The sequence below is a fragment of the Lissotriton helveticus genome, chromosome 6, assembly GCF_964261635.1.
Source record: "Lissotriton helveticus chromosome 6, aLisHel1.1, whole genome shotgun sequence".
Taxonomy (NCBI): Eukaryota; Metazoa; Chordata; class Amphibia; order Caudata; family Salamandridae; genus Lissotriton; species Lissotriton helveticus.
The window spans coordinates 2,034,381,492-2,034,398,735 of NC_136067.1; the positions used below are offsets into that span (position 1 = coordinate 2,034,381,492).

Sequence of the window (17,244 nt, forward strand, 5' to 3'; positions counted from 1 at the left end):
CTTGTTTTCTTGCTGCTCTGGCGGAGCTGTCTGCGTCTCCCACGCCACTCACACTCTCCGGCTGGATGGTGGACTCCACCATCAGTTCAAGTGGTGTTGGTGCTGGGGCTCGGTTTTTACCTCCACCTGTTTTGCCAGCCTGCCTCTGTCTCTCTGCCATCCTCAGTTTTGCAGTCTTCCTGAGGTCGTACCACCTCTTCCTGATGTCCTCTATGGTGCGCTGGGTCACACCTATGGCATTGATTTTGTCCCGAATGCCACTCCAGATTTGCCTCTTCTGTGACTCTGGGACTTGGTGGGACTGGGCTCCAAATAGCTTGTGGTGCTCTTGGCTGACATCCTGGATCAGGACCTCCAGCTCCTTGTCACTGAACTTCAGTTTTCTTTTTCTGTCGCCTCCCTCCTTCTCCCTGTCCTGGCTTGCCATTTCAATGCTTGTTATGTAGTTTTTCAGTCTTGCTTGTGGCTGTGTGGCTGTGTTGCTGCTGGCTTCTCAGCTCACCTGCCTGCCTGCCTGCCTCACAGTGAGCTCCAGGTCCTGTTCACCTGGCTGGGTGTGGCCACTTCCTGTTTGGGAGGTAATTGGGTGAATCAGGTTTGGCTGATTCAACAAATTACGATTTTTTGAATTACCGAATCGGTATTTACCGAATCGGTAATGGATTCTGTAACACCGATTCGGTATTTGACTTTAGTTATTTTTTTTTTTTTTACCGATTCGTTCAGATTTGGTATTTAATACCGAATTTTAACGAATCGGTAAACTTTTACGAATTTTTATCTACATCGCGTTTACCGAATTCTTAATACCAATTCGGTAAAATTCGGTATTAAGGATTCGGTATTCTCCATTTACCTACATATGGCCCTTAGTTGCTTATCTCTTGTGTGCATTTGGAAATGTAATTGGTAGATGGAGATTAGCTGCAACAGTGGCTTTGAACGTGTTGAATAAAAATTGACAACCATGAAGATCCCTGTGCCTGAGATGGTTTTCATTGACAATGGGGAATCCGACTTTCATATGCGGAGTAAGATTCGACAAGAAGAATTTGTGTCATTGGGAAAATTGTTTTCAGCCGATTTCTGTAGGTGTTTCAAACATATATTATGATCCTATGTGTCCTAGTATGTGGATATGTCAAAGAGGAATAGAATTTGTGAGCACTTTGCATCCATGGAGAATGACAGTTTGCCTTAAATAAACCATTGTTGTATCCATCCCTCTTCCTGACCTAATCCCAGATCATTTGTAATGCAAAATCTGATTAGGTTCCATGAATATTGGCAGCTATTGTGGAACCACATCTTTCATGATTTTGCCAGTAGAAAGGCTGGTTGGGCATCGGTCTGTAGTTAGCTGGTTCCTGTAGGTTGGCTATTTTATTCAATAATCATCTAATAGTGTCAGGTTTTACTGTGGCCTGGACTCGCTACATCTTACAGACCTACATCTATGTTCTTCTTTACCTGCGGGCTAAGCTAAATTGTATTTTATTATTTTGGCTGTGCTGTTTGCGAGTGAGTTCTTTGAGGTTTATAGATTACTGGGTATTTTACTCATGTGTTTGGGATTAAAACTGACTGGTGGTAGCAAATGATGTGGCAATTGATGACCCAGACTTCTTAGCTTACAGCAGATAATTGTTCCCTTATCTGTAGATCCTCAGGTCTTCGCTGTGTGAAAACAGTTGTGGGTGCCATAGTATGGTATGGAGCTGGAAGGTTTCCAGTTGCACATTGTTGAATGCCACAATATTTATCCCTGTGGAAGTCTATGTGAAATTTACATTGACGAGAAATCAAAGTTTTTCTGTCTCAAGGTGAGCATTGTGGTCCTTTATTAGTCTTACGCTTTAGGAAACTGATTGGTCATATACTGGATCTTGAACAGGGTACAACAGAAAGTCCTGCACAGAGTGTACTAGATCTAATATTCCTGGATGTGAGCAGGTCTACAGAGATGAGACTGAAGTTGAAGGAGCAGGTGAAGAAGACATTCATGGCTTTGGCATTTGTAGTGAAGTCCACAGTCCTATTCCTTCAAAAACTGAGTGTTATCGACAGAGAAATACAGTATTTTCTTCTGGGATTTCGAGCATAGCAACTCATTGGTGAGGGAAGGGCGAGATGACTGAGCTCAACCTGGGGTTGAGGGCAAATCTGGAGGTGGTGGCTTGTTCTTTGGAAATATATCTAGATAGCTTTATCTCAAATTCCTCGCATGTTGGTGGTTTCAATGGTGGGTGAATTTTGCTAGTAACCACTTGTCCAAACTGGATATGTGTTGAGACAGATGGCTGGGATTCCTGGAGTCTGGGGAGAAAGTCATCAGCAACCATTAGGTTTAGGAAATTGAACATATCTTCTCACTGAAACATTGTTTCAAAATTTTGATTTGCTGATTTTCTTGGTTTATTATTTGTGCTTTTAGGTGCTTTAGTTAATATCCTACTGTTTATGTAGTCGGTTACTCAAATGTCGAGAAGGATACACTTGGGAAATATTCCCAGGTAACAATAGTTGTTTGAACATTTAATAAAATGGGCTTTGAAAAACCCTGCTAGGCATATTTTAATTGTTTTTTAGGTTTGCTTGACCTCAAATGTTTTGTTTTCTCCAGTTCCATCTGTAGCCCTTTTGATACCCTTGCAATCTTTAAAGCTGGTCCTTTTCTCTAAGTCCTAAGATATCCTCCCTAAATTAAAAAAAAAGGGTAAAGAGTCCTAAATGCTCTTGTATAACACCTGTTATCATCTTAACATTTACTTTCACCAAGAAACTTTATTAATGTTTGCCTATAAACTTGGGGCTAGGCGTCTGTCTGTACATCTTCAGATTTACCTTGGCTCGGTTAGTAGTTGGCAAATGTTTTTGTCCCTTGATAACCAATACATCTTGATCTCTTCATTGCTTATGACTACCCTGACTCCCCAATAGCTTTTGTAACTTTTCCTGGGTCGTTCAACTTAACCCCTTCGACGCTGATGACGAGCTGGGCTCGTCATGAGGTAGCCTCCTGCTACGCTGATGACGAGCCCAGCTCGTCACGTAACATGCGCTTTAGAATATCTCAGCGTACGAGCGGAATTCCGCCCGCACGCATGCGGTTAACTGTTTGTTTGGTGCTCTCTCTTTCTCTTCAGAATAGACTTGAGGGTGGTGTTTGTCATAACGGTAGAGGTATAATAATTTTTTTCTTTTCAGTATTCTCCTCCAACTGAGTTTGAGTTTAGCTGCTCATCCACCAGTTTATCTGTTTTTGTTGGATATTTCTCTTATATTTGTCCTCTTAAGTAAATGATAGGATAATGTGTTAGCAGTGTTTTTCTAATGTGTTACGTATTTCACCTCAGAATGGAAGAACTAATCTTTTAACGTTTCTTCATAATATATCCATAGACCTATAAAAAAGAAAGAAAAGTGACTTGGGATGTGCTTCACTTGTTACAACCCCAAGTGCAAAGTCTAAAAGTTAACGTTTGGCAATCCCACTTGGGGCACAGCCACATTTCAAATTTTCCTTGACCAAATCCTCTCTCTCATTTTTCATTAGAAATTCTTAGGCAGTCACAGCATGGCATTCAGTTAACCTCTGCAAATTCTGTCAAACTCAGCAGTTTTTCCTTAAGAATCAGATCGTAACCAAGTTTGGGATATACGCCACTGATATTGCTGCCTTCCTTTCATCTCGCTCACTACTAACCTGTTCACATCTGCCATTCATATCAGTCTTCTTGTTACCCAGTCTATAGCTAAGTGACTGCCTTAGAGAATACTAACACCACAAGTCTTAATTGCGTTTAAAACCAAGTATTGTTTAAGGAAACCCTGGGTAATAATCTCATTCGACTTTTTTTTAAACCTGCATACTGCAGACACACAAACGTGTGTTCTTTTCAGGATTTCACAACTGATAGTTTTGTTCAGTACTTTGAGAGTGAATGACAGGCCTACAATTATTTGTGTCACAAACGTGGGACCAGGTGTTCAGGGCAGGTTGGCAAACCATTACCCGCTCCCTAGCCCTTTGCCCACAAGTAAATGTCTATCTGTTTGCCGCCTCTATTATGATACAGAATCATACATTTAAGGGCCCTAATTGAACCACTACCCCTCTCTGCATTTTGAGAAAATATGTCTGAAAGTCTGGACACACAGAACCAATTTCAAGGGCTGTGGAAAGCTTAATTCTTTGGTCCTCAAAGCCCAGTTAAACTAAAACTACTAGAAGGGGTGCTTATTCAAAGTGCAAGTGTTGGCAATATCAAAGTGCATAATCCCTCAATACATTTGCAGTTTTCTGTACTTTTTTTGTTTAAAACTTGTGCAAATCTTGAGATCTTGTCCAAAATATTTCCCTTCTACTTTCAAGATGATAACAGGTCTTCAGAATCTTCTCTGCATTTTCAGAATGTTTTCTTCAGGTTGCTTTATTATTTTGCCATCTTTACTGACCGGTTTCACTTCAGGTTTGATGACTTGAGGAATTTTAGACTCTCCGTGACAGGACACGTTTCAGTCAATTGATACTACAGTCCACATGCAAAGACCTATTGAAACCTGACGATGCTTCTTTGGCTCATCCATAATGTGCTTCATGTTTCTTCTTTTGAGCAGTTTAGATTGTGTGTTTCCTTAAAGAGGTAAGATCTTGTTTCCTTCATACATAGGAGGAGGACTTTGACTGCACATCTCCTTGATAGAGGGATCTTTTGGTTGGAAGGTTTGCCATGACCTCACTGAGCCATTTTCTCTTTGTTTCTTTCTTCGGTCCCTTCTCTAACTATTTTGATACATATCCGAACCCTTAGGTCCACACCCTTAATTTACCTTGAGAAGACCATATTGGAGTCTGATCATATCAAACCCTTCAACATCCTCTGCAAATTCCCTTGTGTAGGTTCTTGACGTCCCTGCCTCCAAATGTGAATGCTCGCCTATTGGAGCTTTTATGCGAGCCTTTGAGCTGTTAACTTGGCGCCCTGTTTTCCTTCTTCTCCAGCAAGTGTACACATTTATTCCTTTGTAGTTTTAACCTCTTGTCCTAGTGGAAAATGTTTTGTTATTGTTTTAAACTTGTGTTTTGTATATTGTTTGATAGGAATGACCCTGAACAAACCAATATTAGTTGATGGGTGGTGTGTTTCCCCTGCCGTGCTTCATGCCCTCCCTGAATGCTTTGTAAATTTGTAACCAATGTGTAGTTGAAGCTGAAATAGTTGCTGATATGGGAATGCATAACTTTTTGCATGATACAGTGGAAGGGATTCAGACTGAATAGGGAGTGTTCGTTTAAGAGAATTGACATATGGCACACTGTCAATTTCTTCATGTGCGTTGTAGTTGCATGGTCATCTTTACATGCAATAATACATGCAGATGGAAGGATTCTTCGCAGTAGCAGTGGATGAAACTGATTGACGGTGGAAAGGTATTGATGAATTGTCTAAAAATTGGCCAATGCTTATGGAACTTGCTGGTTTTCTAAATATAGCATGTATTTGTGTAGTAGTCAATTGGATTATCCCTAAGGCTGGCATTGAACCGTTGAATTTACAAAGCATAACATAAGACCTCTAAAAAACATTGGGAAATAGCCCTTTTATCTGCAGATCAGATCTTCTATAAAGGCATTATCCAAATACTGCAAGGGTTGGCTGCATTGTCCACTCCGTGCATACTTCACCCAGTGCTAATGGTATTGCCCTCACTAGAGATTCATTCAAAACCTATCAGGCGTTAAACCTGAAATCTGGTGTTGAGTGTTTGCAGTTTATACAGGGTTCAATTTCCGTAGTTCTTGATATTCCATGCTATAGTAATGATTAGGATCAATGATGATTGTGCCTCAAATTGAATGCTTCAGTAATTGTAATGCTTTGTATGCCTCTCTTAAATAATGAGCCCATTTTATCTTGCTTTCTTTCAGTCCACCTTGTTGATATCTGGAATATGATTGAAGCCTTCAGAGATAATGGCCTTAACACTCTGGATCACAACACAGAGATTAATGTATCTCGCCTGGAAACTATCATTTCATCCATCTACTACCAGCTAAATAAGCGCCTTCCGTCTACACACCAAATCAGCGTGGATCAGTCCATCAGTCTTCTTCTCAACTTCATGATAGCTGCTTATGACAGGCTAGTAACTATCGATGTAACTGTCTGGAAACACATCCATGTAAAATAGTTACAACTAAACAAATGTTATCGCACTGTTGTAGATTACTTCCAAGTCCTGGCTCTCTTCCGTTCCCAACTTTTGAGTGCCACGTCTCCTAATGGTGGGACGAGAACCTGCTTCACAGCTGTATTGGGAGTGTTTTTGCACCCAGTTCTACTCTCCCAAGTGCATGTCATAGGCAGCACATCACCTTCCACCGCACTGGTGTGTATCTGAACTGGTACCCCTTTTTTTCTAGTCTGATTATGTGATTTAGGCCTCGGTCCAAGATGAAACTACGGAATTGTGCTCTTTCACAGGGATGGAGTCCTTGATTGGCTAGCAGATAGAAGTCCTATTTACATTATAGAAAACATTTTGTATTTTTGTTTTTTATGAAAAAGTAGGGCCCTGGAGCTGAATTAGTGCCGGCAGTGCACTGGCTGGTGAGCTGTTTGTCCAGATCTCTGATTTTAAAATGAATTGTTCTCTTAGGCATTCCTTTTTAAGATTTAATTTAGCTTGCAATGTGGGCTTTCTGGAATTCTGGTTTGCACGCTCTTTTTCAGACTTCAGTGCCAGATGAAGTGGTTCAGCTGGCTGTTTGTCCTTGATAGATTTGATTTGCCAGCGTGGCAGAGCGAGTGCCTTTGGGCGAGCTATTGCTGCGATTAGTGGTGGCGCAACGCAGAAGAGTTCAAACTAGGTAGCACCATCGGCAGAAAGAGTGCACCCTCTGTGCTGCATGGTTCTTTGCTATTTCTCCCTAGGCACCCTACTCTGGGTGAGTAGGGAGAGCAGACCTTCATCAAATGGATAAGCAGATGGAGTGAAGATTTTTGAAATGTAGAAGCTGCTACAGGGATGGGAATGGAATCGGGTGGAGGTAGAGCCAGTAGGTAGCCAAGCTTGACAGGTCAGACTAATATTGAAAGTCCCTCAGAGGCTGACCTAAACATGAAAACAAGGAGTGCGGAAGAACACCGAGGCATCTTATGTTGCAGTGAAGAAAAAGGACTTGTTGGACTTGAAATTAAATATATATCAGGGGTGTGGCTTAACAGAAGATTTAAAATGCTGTGTGCTTTCAGCGCAACCCTATCTTTCCATAGATTTCCTCTTAACTTGCCTGCTGGGACCCCCTGACATGGTGTTTGTAGACGCACTGGCATTGTGTTCATGAAAGGATTTTGGATTGGTTGATGTGGTCTCAGGCTGAAGGTTTCAGGTTTTTTTCCCTATCTTTTTTCTATCTAACCAGAACCACTTGGCATTCTACTGCATGCTAATCTCGTACCCTGACTGGAGCCAAGTAGCAGTACACAGTATACAAGCTGGAACTGCTGGCCCTCAAGGAAGCCTTCTGTACATGGAGGCATCGGCTTTAAGCAGCTGAAAACCAAGTGATTATCTGGAAAGGTCACAAAAACCCTGGGTACCAGAAGTCTATGAGATGTATGGCAATGGTATGCTTGTGGGTCCTTTTTTTCTTGTTTCCATAATTACATAATTTATTGTCTTAGAAATCTGTATAGTAAGGCGAATGCATTGATACATTAAACAGATGCAGTAAATCCTTCTCCAGAACAACCGAGGTGCCAGCATTGATTGATTGAAGCGAGTGCTGTAGGAGTCAGCTCGCGCCACTAGCATAGCGGACAGCTCTTCACCCCACCTTTGATCATTGGCTCCCCTCCAGCCAAGATGAGGCTTACAGCACTGATTGGAGCACCAGTGGTGACTCCTCCCGCACTCGCTTCATTACACATCTGAGCCATACCCAATGGCTTGAAAGAGGCAGCGGGACCACAGGTTGGAGCATGGGCTTTGGGGCCACAGGTTGGGACAGCTCTGCTCAGCTGGTGCAGACTGCTGCAAAGGACTCCTACAAGTACATAGATTGATTGTGTTTGGGAAATCATGCTTCACCTCTGGTGAATCGAAATTTGCCTAGCAGTGTAACGGTAAGTTTCAATTCTATTAAGGACACGGAGGCTTCAGATTATGCTTTTGTACCTTCTCCACTGCTTTATTACAAAAGTCACAGCAGCCAAAAAATAAACCAAATAACAACAGCCCTACCTTAGAACCAAGGATATGGGCAAAACCGAAAGAAATGTCCATTAACTACAACTCCCATGAGTCACATTAGGCAATCCATAATATAGTCCTTTCTTAGTCTCCACCGCAGCTAGATAGGACGTCCCTCTCATGACCACTTCCTCTTTCTTCGCGCGAGGCACGCTATGTCATCACTGGTCCTGCTTGGCACCCTCATTTCCTATGAAGAAAAAATTGCCACAGCATCAGCAGTGAAAGGGCATCCAAATCACGTAAAGTCCACATCATCAAGTTACATCCACATGAGACTGGAAAACTGAGTACTTACTGCAGTACGGGCGGGTAATCTCCACCGGAGACCGGGAGGGATAAATCTCGCCTCCGTGTCCTTAATAGAATTGAAACTTACCGTTACACTGCTAGGCAAATTTCGATTCTATGTCAGGACCGGAGGCTTCAGATTATGCTAGTTTAAAGCTTACTTACCACTAAATGGGCAATATCAATCACTGGTTTGAAGTAAAACCTCTTAAAGGTGGAGTCCGAAGACCAATCCGCAGCTCTCATCAGATCCTCTAATCTGGCACCTACAGAAAAAGCTTTCGAGGCCATGGCCCCTCTAGCTGAATGCGCACCGAACTGTTTCGTGTCAATGCCTGCTTCCTGCATGATCCACCGTACCCATCTGGCGATGGTGGGAGAAGAGACAGCCTTGTGTGGCTTACGCAGCGCGATTAGCAGCTGTCGCTCGCCCGGAGGGCGAAGTTCCAAGGTTAGGTCCTCATAGACCTTTAAACACTGAACCACACACAGTTTGGGTGAGTCCGCGAAGCATGGATAAGAAATTGACCTTGAAGCACACTTCGTGCGACGCCCCAAGGTAAAAATCACCCCGTCAGGGGAAAAAACCCTCGCCGTGACATCCAAGGCACGAACATCCGATACTCGTCTGCATGAAATCAGACATAAGAGCATAGCCAACTTCGCCGAAAGTTCCTTCAAGGACAGATACTTATTCGACGGCCACGACAACAACAGATTCAGCACTAGGTTAACATCCCAAAGAACCGAATAACGCGGTTCTGGAGGCAAAGATAGGCGAACACCCCGCAGTAGGCGACAAACAAAAGGATGCTCTCCTAGAGGTGCTCCCTCCACTGGCTGATGGCCCGCCGAGATCGCTGATCGCATCGCATTGAGGGTGCGATAAGCCAGACCTGCCGCGGCCGACTCCGCCAGATAGTTCAATGCAGGAACGACGCCTGCGACCAAGGGATCCAAGTGTCTTCGAAGACACCAGCGGGACCACTTATTCCAGGCAGAGCGATAACGCTTTGTCGTGCTGCCTGCCCAGGCCTTCGAGAGGAAATCTTCAGCTGGTCTCGAAAGGCCCGGGAGCGACCAACGTCGCCCGAAAGTCTCCATGCCATGAGGTGAAGAGAGCTCTGAGTGAGCAGATGATGGAGTTCCCCGTCCGCGCTGAGAAGAAGCCGCGGAAACCGGGGGAGTAGGATTGGAGAATCCCAAGAAAGTTCCAGAAGAACCGGAAACCACACTTGCGACCTCCACCAGGGGGTCACCATTACCACATCCGCCTGTTGGCGGCGGAGATGGGCCGCCGCTCTCAGTATCATCGAGAACGGGGGAAACGCGTACGACTTCTCTCTGCTCCAGTCCTGGAGGAAGGCATCTGTGGCTTCTGCTAGAGGGTCCGGCCTCCAGCTGAAGAAACGTGGAAGCTGGAAGTCCAGACGGGACGCAAAGATGTCCACTGAGAACGGGCCCCAGGTATCGTCCAGCCACTTGAACACCTGTGGATCGAGTTTCCATTGACTGGAGTCCCTCAGATATCGGGAATGCCAATCCGCCACCCGGTTGTCGTGACCCGGCAAGTATTCCGCCGTCACCGACACCTGGCGCGCCAGGCACCAATTCCAGAAAACCTTCGCCAAGTCCGAAAGGGCTTTGGATCGAGGGCCTCCCAGATGGTTGACATATCTCACCGCTGAGATATTGTCCATGCGAAGCAAGACACAAGAACAAACTGTGTCCTTGGTCCAGCATTGGACCGCGAAGGACCCGGCCAATAGCTCCAGACAGTTGATATGGAGCTCTTGCTCCTCGGATGACCAGGCGCCGCCTGTAGAAAACTCTCCACAGCGAGCGCCCCAGCCTGCACGGCTGGCGTCGGATTCTATCACCAAGTCTGGGACAGGACCGAAAATCGCTCTGCCGTTCCAGGCCTCCATATGCGTGAGCCACCAATGCATTTCTTCCTTCACCTCGTCCGATAGGGGAACCACTTGATCGTACGTCAGGCCCCGTCGAAGGTGATGCGCCTTGAGGCGTTGAAGGGCTCGGTAGTGCAGGGGCCCAGGAAAGATTGCCTGGATGGAGGAAGACAGTAGCCCCACCACCCGGGCAATCTGACGGAGAGACGTGTGCGATCGCGAGATCGTCTGGCGGAGGATGTGACGGATCTTCCCTAGCTTCCGTGAAGGAAGGCTGAGGGTGCATTGAATGGAATTCACGGTGAACCCTAAGAATACCACTGACTGGGACGGAATCAGAACGGACTTTCCGCTGTTGATCACAAACCCAAGCCCCTGGAGTAAGGAAATGGTCTGGCGCAGCTGTAGGTCCAACTGCTCGGGGCATTGAGCCATCAGCAGGATGTCGTCCAGATAGACTATCATCCGGATGCCCTGGCTCCGTAGAACCTCCATCGCCGGCCGAAGAAGCTTGGTGAAACACCATGGGGCTGAAGAAAGCCCGAAAGGAAGGGCGGTAAACTCGAACACCTGCCCCCCCCACCGGAACTGCAAAAAGCGACGGTGTGGGGGATGAATGGGAACCACAAGGTACGCATCCTTGAGGTCCAGGCGCACCATCCAATCGTTCGGAAGGAGCACATCTCTCAAAAGATGAATACCCTCCATTTTGAAATGCCGGTAGACTAACCAACCGTTGAATTCTTTGAGGTTGATAACCGGGCGTTTTCCACCATCCACCTTGTCCACCAGGAACAAGTTGCTCAGAAACCCCGCCGGGTGCCGAGTAGAAAGGCAGATGGCGCCTTTGCGAAGCAGGTCTGAAACCTCTTCGTCGACTAGGCGTGCGTCCGCAGAAGAGAAAACGATAGGAGGAGGTGGCCTGACTTGTCGGGGCTGATCGTAGAATTCTACGTGGAAACCTCGGATAGTCTGTAAAACCCAGGCATCCGCTGTGATTGCGGCCCAGGCCTCTGGAAACAAGGCGAGACGACCCCCCACGCAGACTTCGTCCGCTGAGATTACACTCACCGTTGGAGGAGTTCCCTGCAGTATTCTTGAATCCACCACGGCCACGGAAGCGTTGTCCTCTGGTAGGATAGAAGTTATTGTAGCTTTGCGAGGAGTTGTACTGCCCTCGCCCGGAGCCTTGATTTCTGTTGGTCGTTTGCTGACCACCACGGCCGGTCGCGCGGCCCCCTCCGCGACCGGCCCCCCTGGAGAAACGCTGGTGGAAGACCCTTTTGATGTTTGACTGGGCCCTATCTAGGGATGTAAAGTTATTAACGAACTTCCCCAGTTCCTTAATAAAAGGCTCTCCAAATAGACCTCCTTGGGCTACTGCCCCTGCCTCAGAAGAGGCTAGGTTTCCTAATTTAGGGTCTAACTTAATCAAGAGGGACCTTCTGCGTTCTGTGGACAACGCGCAGTTCGCATTCCCCAGGAACACCACTACTCTCTGCGCCCAGTTAAAGAGGACCTCAGGGGAGATGGCCGCCCCGGACACTTTGGCCTCCTCAGCCATGTCCAGAATCTTTGTTATGGGGCCTATGGCATCCAACAGCTTATCCTGGCAAGCCCGCCAGGAACGATCAATCCCTTTCCGAGGGTCCTTAACAAATTTTGCTAAAAAGGTAGCCATTTTTGGGTCCAACTCAGGGGTCAGGGCAACCTTCCCTTCAAGCGTAGGCCTAGGGCACTCCCCGCGCAAACAGCTCCTTGCCTCTTTTTCTAAGGGCTTGCGGAGGCGGCCAGCGACAAACTTCGCCACCTTCTCCCCAGGGGCCCAGGCCGCCGACCTCGGATGTATTATTTCGTCCGGGTCCAGCATACCTGAACTATCCTGCGGTATCTCGGTGGCGGAGCCCGAAGGCCTCCAAGAACGCTCTGACCCTTCGTCATCATCGGTGTCCGCCGGGGAGGTTGGCGCCGGTGACAAAGGGGCTGAACTGGCAGGGGCTCCCGAGGGGCCCGGGGCTGGGGAGGACGAGGAGGAGGGATCTATCACCTTCGCCAAGAATGCGTTGCGCAGTCTCTCGAAGGCGTCTTTATCCACACCACGTGCCCCACTCGACACCCCTTCCTTACAGGGTTTCTTAGGGACTGGGGGGGGAACTCCCCGTCGGGGCCGTAGGATTACTTGGGACCCCTAGATGTGCCTGAGTCACCCTCTCGCACTCCTGTATGATACGTGCAGAGAGGCGTTCCTCCATAGGTCCCACTATCTCTCTAACGCACCTATATATAGAACTATCTACGGCCTGATAAAACTCATCATCATTGAGGTAGCTCTGTGACTCCTCATCTTCATAATACTCGTCCCCCATCTCTACTAGGTGCCTAGCACTACCACACTGCCCCACGTATAAGAAGGGCCAAAGTCTAGTTGAATGACAGGGTAACAGGCTATAGCCTGTATAGAAATTTGGGGCAGAAACAAGTCTGCACGTATATTATGCCCAGTAGAACCGGGGATGTAGGGGGCACTCACCCCACTAGCGCGCTGGCCCTCTGTAGAAGACCAGGCCTCTGTCGCCTCCCTGCGCGCTAGCGACTGTTTGAAAAGGAAGCTTACCAACTCGAGTGCTATTCAACGCCCGCAGGCGGCAGCGCGGTTAAAACCGCAGTACAGACCCCAACGGGGCGTCAATAATCAGAATGTGGGGCTTTGTACCGGCTCAAAGAGCGTCAAGGTGAGGCGACCGGGCGAGTGCTCTGCAGAAACGTTCTCCTCAGCGCGGCTCTCTGACGAGACACCGCGCCAAGGGGAACGAGACGCTTTGGCTCCCCCTAGTGGCCGGAGGCGGCCGAGAAAAGGGCAAAGGCGCGTAGGAGCAAGAAATGCTCCCGCGCCTGACAATGGGCTCTGAAAGAAAAACGGAGCACAATAATAAACCCCACAACACGAAAAGCCAACAATCTCAAATACAGAAAACCCCCATTAGTCCACAATAAATACGAATTGAGGAGAAAGGGAGGAAAACACTTAACTGGCTGCGAAGCAGCGAAGAAAGAGGAAGTGGTCATGAGAGGGACGTCCTATCTAGCTGCGGTGGAGACTAGAAAGGACTATATTATGGATTGCCTAATGTGACTCATGGGAGTTGTAGTTAATGGACATTTCTTTCTGTTTTGCCCATATCCTTGGTTCTAAGGTAGGGCTGTTGTTATTTGATTTATTTTTTGGCTGCTGTGACTTTTGTAATAAAGCAGTGGAGAAGGTACAAAAGCATAATCTGAAGCCTCCGGTCCTGACATAGAATTCGCATTCTGAGTGACACAGCCCAAAATGTTCTAACTCCATGAAAGCAAAAGCCTTCTTTAACATATGTTTGCCGCTTGGCTTTGAATCGCAACTGTGGGGATAGTTTTACTGATCCTTTTGAAAGGAGACCAGCAGTGTTTTGATAATATCCATCAATAACGAAATTGTTAGCAGACGTATTGGCCTACGATAAAAAATAAAATGTCCAACGGAGGTGCGGATATAGTTTAAATTGCAGTCCTAAGTTCCAAATCCTGATTCACAAAAATCACATATTACATTTCCTACAGACCCACAGTCCGAATTTTAGTGGGGACAGAAGACGAATGTAAAATAAAGTGGTATTTAAAGGAGGCCCCGAATTTTTTTTTTTAAGTGCTCAAAGTAATGGGGTTGTAGACATTCACAAGCTCCCTCACCCCAACCCACCCATGAAGCCTGCATAAATGACCTCTACAAAACACCGCAGTGAGTGTCCTTTAAGGCTTAAAGAGCAGGAACCTCTCCCCAGCTCTAGGTATTGAAAGGGCGTGCAGGCAAAAATAACTTGTAGGTGGAGGGAATATGTTAAATGTTTTTCACCTGATGCTTTACCATAAAGAACACATTTTTCGCCAGTTGAAACCCCTTTGGTTTCGATTAGACACTCCTGGCAGTCTGTGGTGTTAGCGAATCACCCTGAGTTTTGGTACATTTTGTGAATCCTGCAATGGATACAATCTAAACCTATTTTAAAATCTTTATGAATCCGGCCCTAAGCCATCCAGATACATTGTTTAGAGGGTATTGTATTGTGGATTTGGAGATGGCAGTGATGCGATTAATGTTCTTTTCTTTTACAGTGAAGGCCATGGGAAGTTGACAGTTTTTTCAGTAAAGTCTATGTTAGCAACCATGTGTGGTGGGAAAATACTGGACAAATTAAGATGTAAGTAGTGGTGTTCATTTTGAAACTATTTGAAAATAGTAATGTCATTTATTCAATGTGTGCCCTCTGCTGGCGGAAAGAAATTTCGCAGTATTTAATGTGTCTTTTAATAGGTTGCCATATTTCTGAATGGTGATAGCAGTGGATAAGTCTTCGAGATTGCCATTTTTTAAAAATGTTTTAACCTAAATAATGTTAATGTAATTATATTGCAGTTGATTTATTAATATGCCTTGTTTAGGTATCTGCGAGTCATAAGTGTCAAAATAAATCTCAAAGACCCGCCCATAACACTTCAAACAAATCAACATTATTGGTTTCCTGTTTGCGTTTGCTGCTGGCAGTGGCTTGTTCTCATTTGATTGTCCCTTCATTTTTTGGTTTCTTGGAGAGCACCTATTGGTCACTTCAAAGCACTAGCCAACTAGGTGGACACTGAGCAGGTGGGGTTGACCTGCAGAGTGTTCTGGGCTACAGTCTCAACAGAGGGAATGCCCTACCTGTTCCTACCCAAAGGGGTGGGAATATCTTGGCTCTCTGTATAAAGTGCTTTCAGCCTTTCATTTGCTTGAAAGTGCTTAAATGAATGGAAATTCAGCTTGCTAATTAGGGAAAGTTGGAATCTAATCGGACAGATTTGAGAACTGTGTCGGAAATTCTTCCCTTTAGACCCATCCTTTGTGTTGAGTTCAGATATCTGTCCCAACAGTTGAGTCATCCAAGGTTTCACGGGCGGCCTGTGGTTGAGTTTAGATCCACACGCACTTTATTGGGGTTTCAGAGTCTGGGTCATCGCACCATAGATAGTCCATAGATTTTTGGTCGTATTAAAACATGGCTTGGTGTCTGCTCATCTGTGTATGTGCTGGGCCGCTTACCTTTACAAATCGGCACTTGTTATCCACGTAAAGTAACAAGATACCTGCTTTTTTCCAGCTGATTTGTGCATAAAGGAAAAAAGATTTTGACTGCAAAATAATAACTTTCAACTTTTAAAGTTGAAAAATAGTTGTAATGAAAAATAAAACGGTAAATGATTCCCAAATTGTGTAGTGTGGCAATTTAACCTCCAAGAAGGGGTTAGTGGAAACTTTAAACTTAAGAGAGGAGTGGGCACATATTTGGTATTTGTTCTTATCATTTTGTAACACTAATTTCAACCTCTTAGCTTTCCTGAGTGGCATTTAATAAAAAAAAAGCTGCAATGACTTCTCTCTCTTATGTCCCTATCTAAAGTCTTGTCACAACAGGCTTTCGCTCTCTGTGCGTGGGTTGCACTGATTTTGTGTCTCCCACGTCACCCTATGTATATTTTTTCTATATTAAATTGAGACGTATCCTCCATCTGTACTTCGTAGAAGTTAGTAATTATGTAGATACCCGTCTTTACTGAGGTATGGTTTATTGATCTCTGTAAAGCTCTCTGATTGGCCTCTGAGGGCCTGGGTCGCCGAATGAATCTTCGCTTGTTTTCAGGCACTGCCCTAGGGTGTCAGAACCTCTCTCGTTGCTCTTGACATTATTGTAGGACAAGACTTCCGGACTGACTCTCTGGGCTCAGCCCCTTTGCTGTTATTTTCTCCAGGCTCCTTCTGTTGACTGGTCATTGAGATACAGATGTCCATAACATGTTTCTGCACTGATGCTGACATGCTAAAAGCCTTTTAGCTGACAGCACTGAGCAGCAAAGGGGTGTTTGCCCTAGACAGCACCCAGAATGTTAGTGTCGTATCGTGCTGCCCTGCTGTAACATGCAACTTTCCTTAAATATCTGTCACCCTGTATCTGGCGCTGCGTTTTATCCCTTACGTTGTGTGGATGACCTGTCCTCCTGCCTGCTCCAACCTGTTCTTGAGGTGTGCACTAGGTTTCCTGCTTGATTAGTGGGAGGGGCGGCTCCACAGTTCTGTAAATGTAGGTAATACATCTTGACTAGCCGTGCTTCATCCCTGATCCATCCACAGTCATTAATTATTTTATATATATATATATATATATATAATATATATATATTTCTCCAGTATTAGGGGTGTCTTTCATCGATTCACATGCCTGAATCATTCCCCGTCGTCAGAGTGGGAGTCCCACGGTACATAAAATAGCAATAATATGCCATAATATCATAGTAAAAACCAGTAATTCCCAACCAGGAAGTAAAGTAGCCCAAGCTACAGGAGAAAAAACTTCCACACTCATGACTATCCTAGTCATTTTGTATAGACCAAACTGCAGCCAATCAGGTGACAGCACCCACCAGAAGGTTCTCCCCAGAGGCTCAGGCTCTCAGATTTTCTATCGCACGTGGTGTGAAGGGAGTCTCCCTGAGCTCTGCTCAGTACTTCTCTATTTTCCTTCTGGAATCTAGTGTTTTGAAAATGTCTACTAAAAAATCTTTATTCAGGCCTTGTAACTCTTGTGGTAAGCTCCGGGTTTTTAAAGAAGATCCCCACAAGAAGTGCATTTACTGCCTGTATCCTGAACATCAAGTGAAGGACTCCAAGATCTGTAGGACCTTCCCTCAGAAGACCCTCAGGGTACACCACCGTCGACGG

The 17,244-nt window shown here is 45.6% G+C and overlaps 1 protein-coding gene across 8 annotated transcripts in view; it reads left to right on the forward strand.

Annotated features, from left to right (window-relative positions):
• The window catches only part of DTNB (dystrobrevin beta), a 1,143,128-nt gene that overhangs the window by 351,220 nt on the left and 774,664 nt on the right, over nucleotides 1–17,244 (forward strand). For all 8 annotated transcript variants that reach the window (XR_013596287.1, XM_078650028.1, XM_078650030.1 and 5 more), the window contains exons 5-6: nucleotides 5,933–6,146; nucleotides 14,607–14,692. Coding sequence is in view for 7 of the 8 variants with exons in the window: in XM_078650028.1 (XP_078506154.1) it covers nucleotides 5,933–6,146; nucleotides 14,607–14,692 (300 nt within the window). In the remaining variant the exon portion in view is untranslated. The remainder of the gene's footprint in view (nucleotides 1–5,932; nucleotides 6,147–14,606; nucleotides 14,693–17,244) is intronic.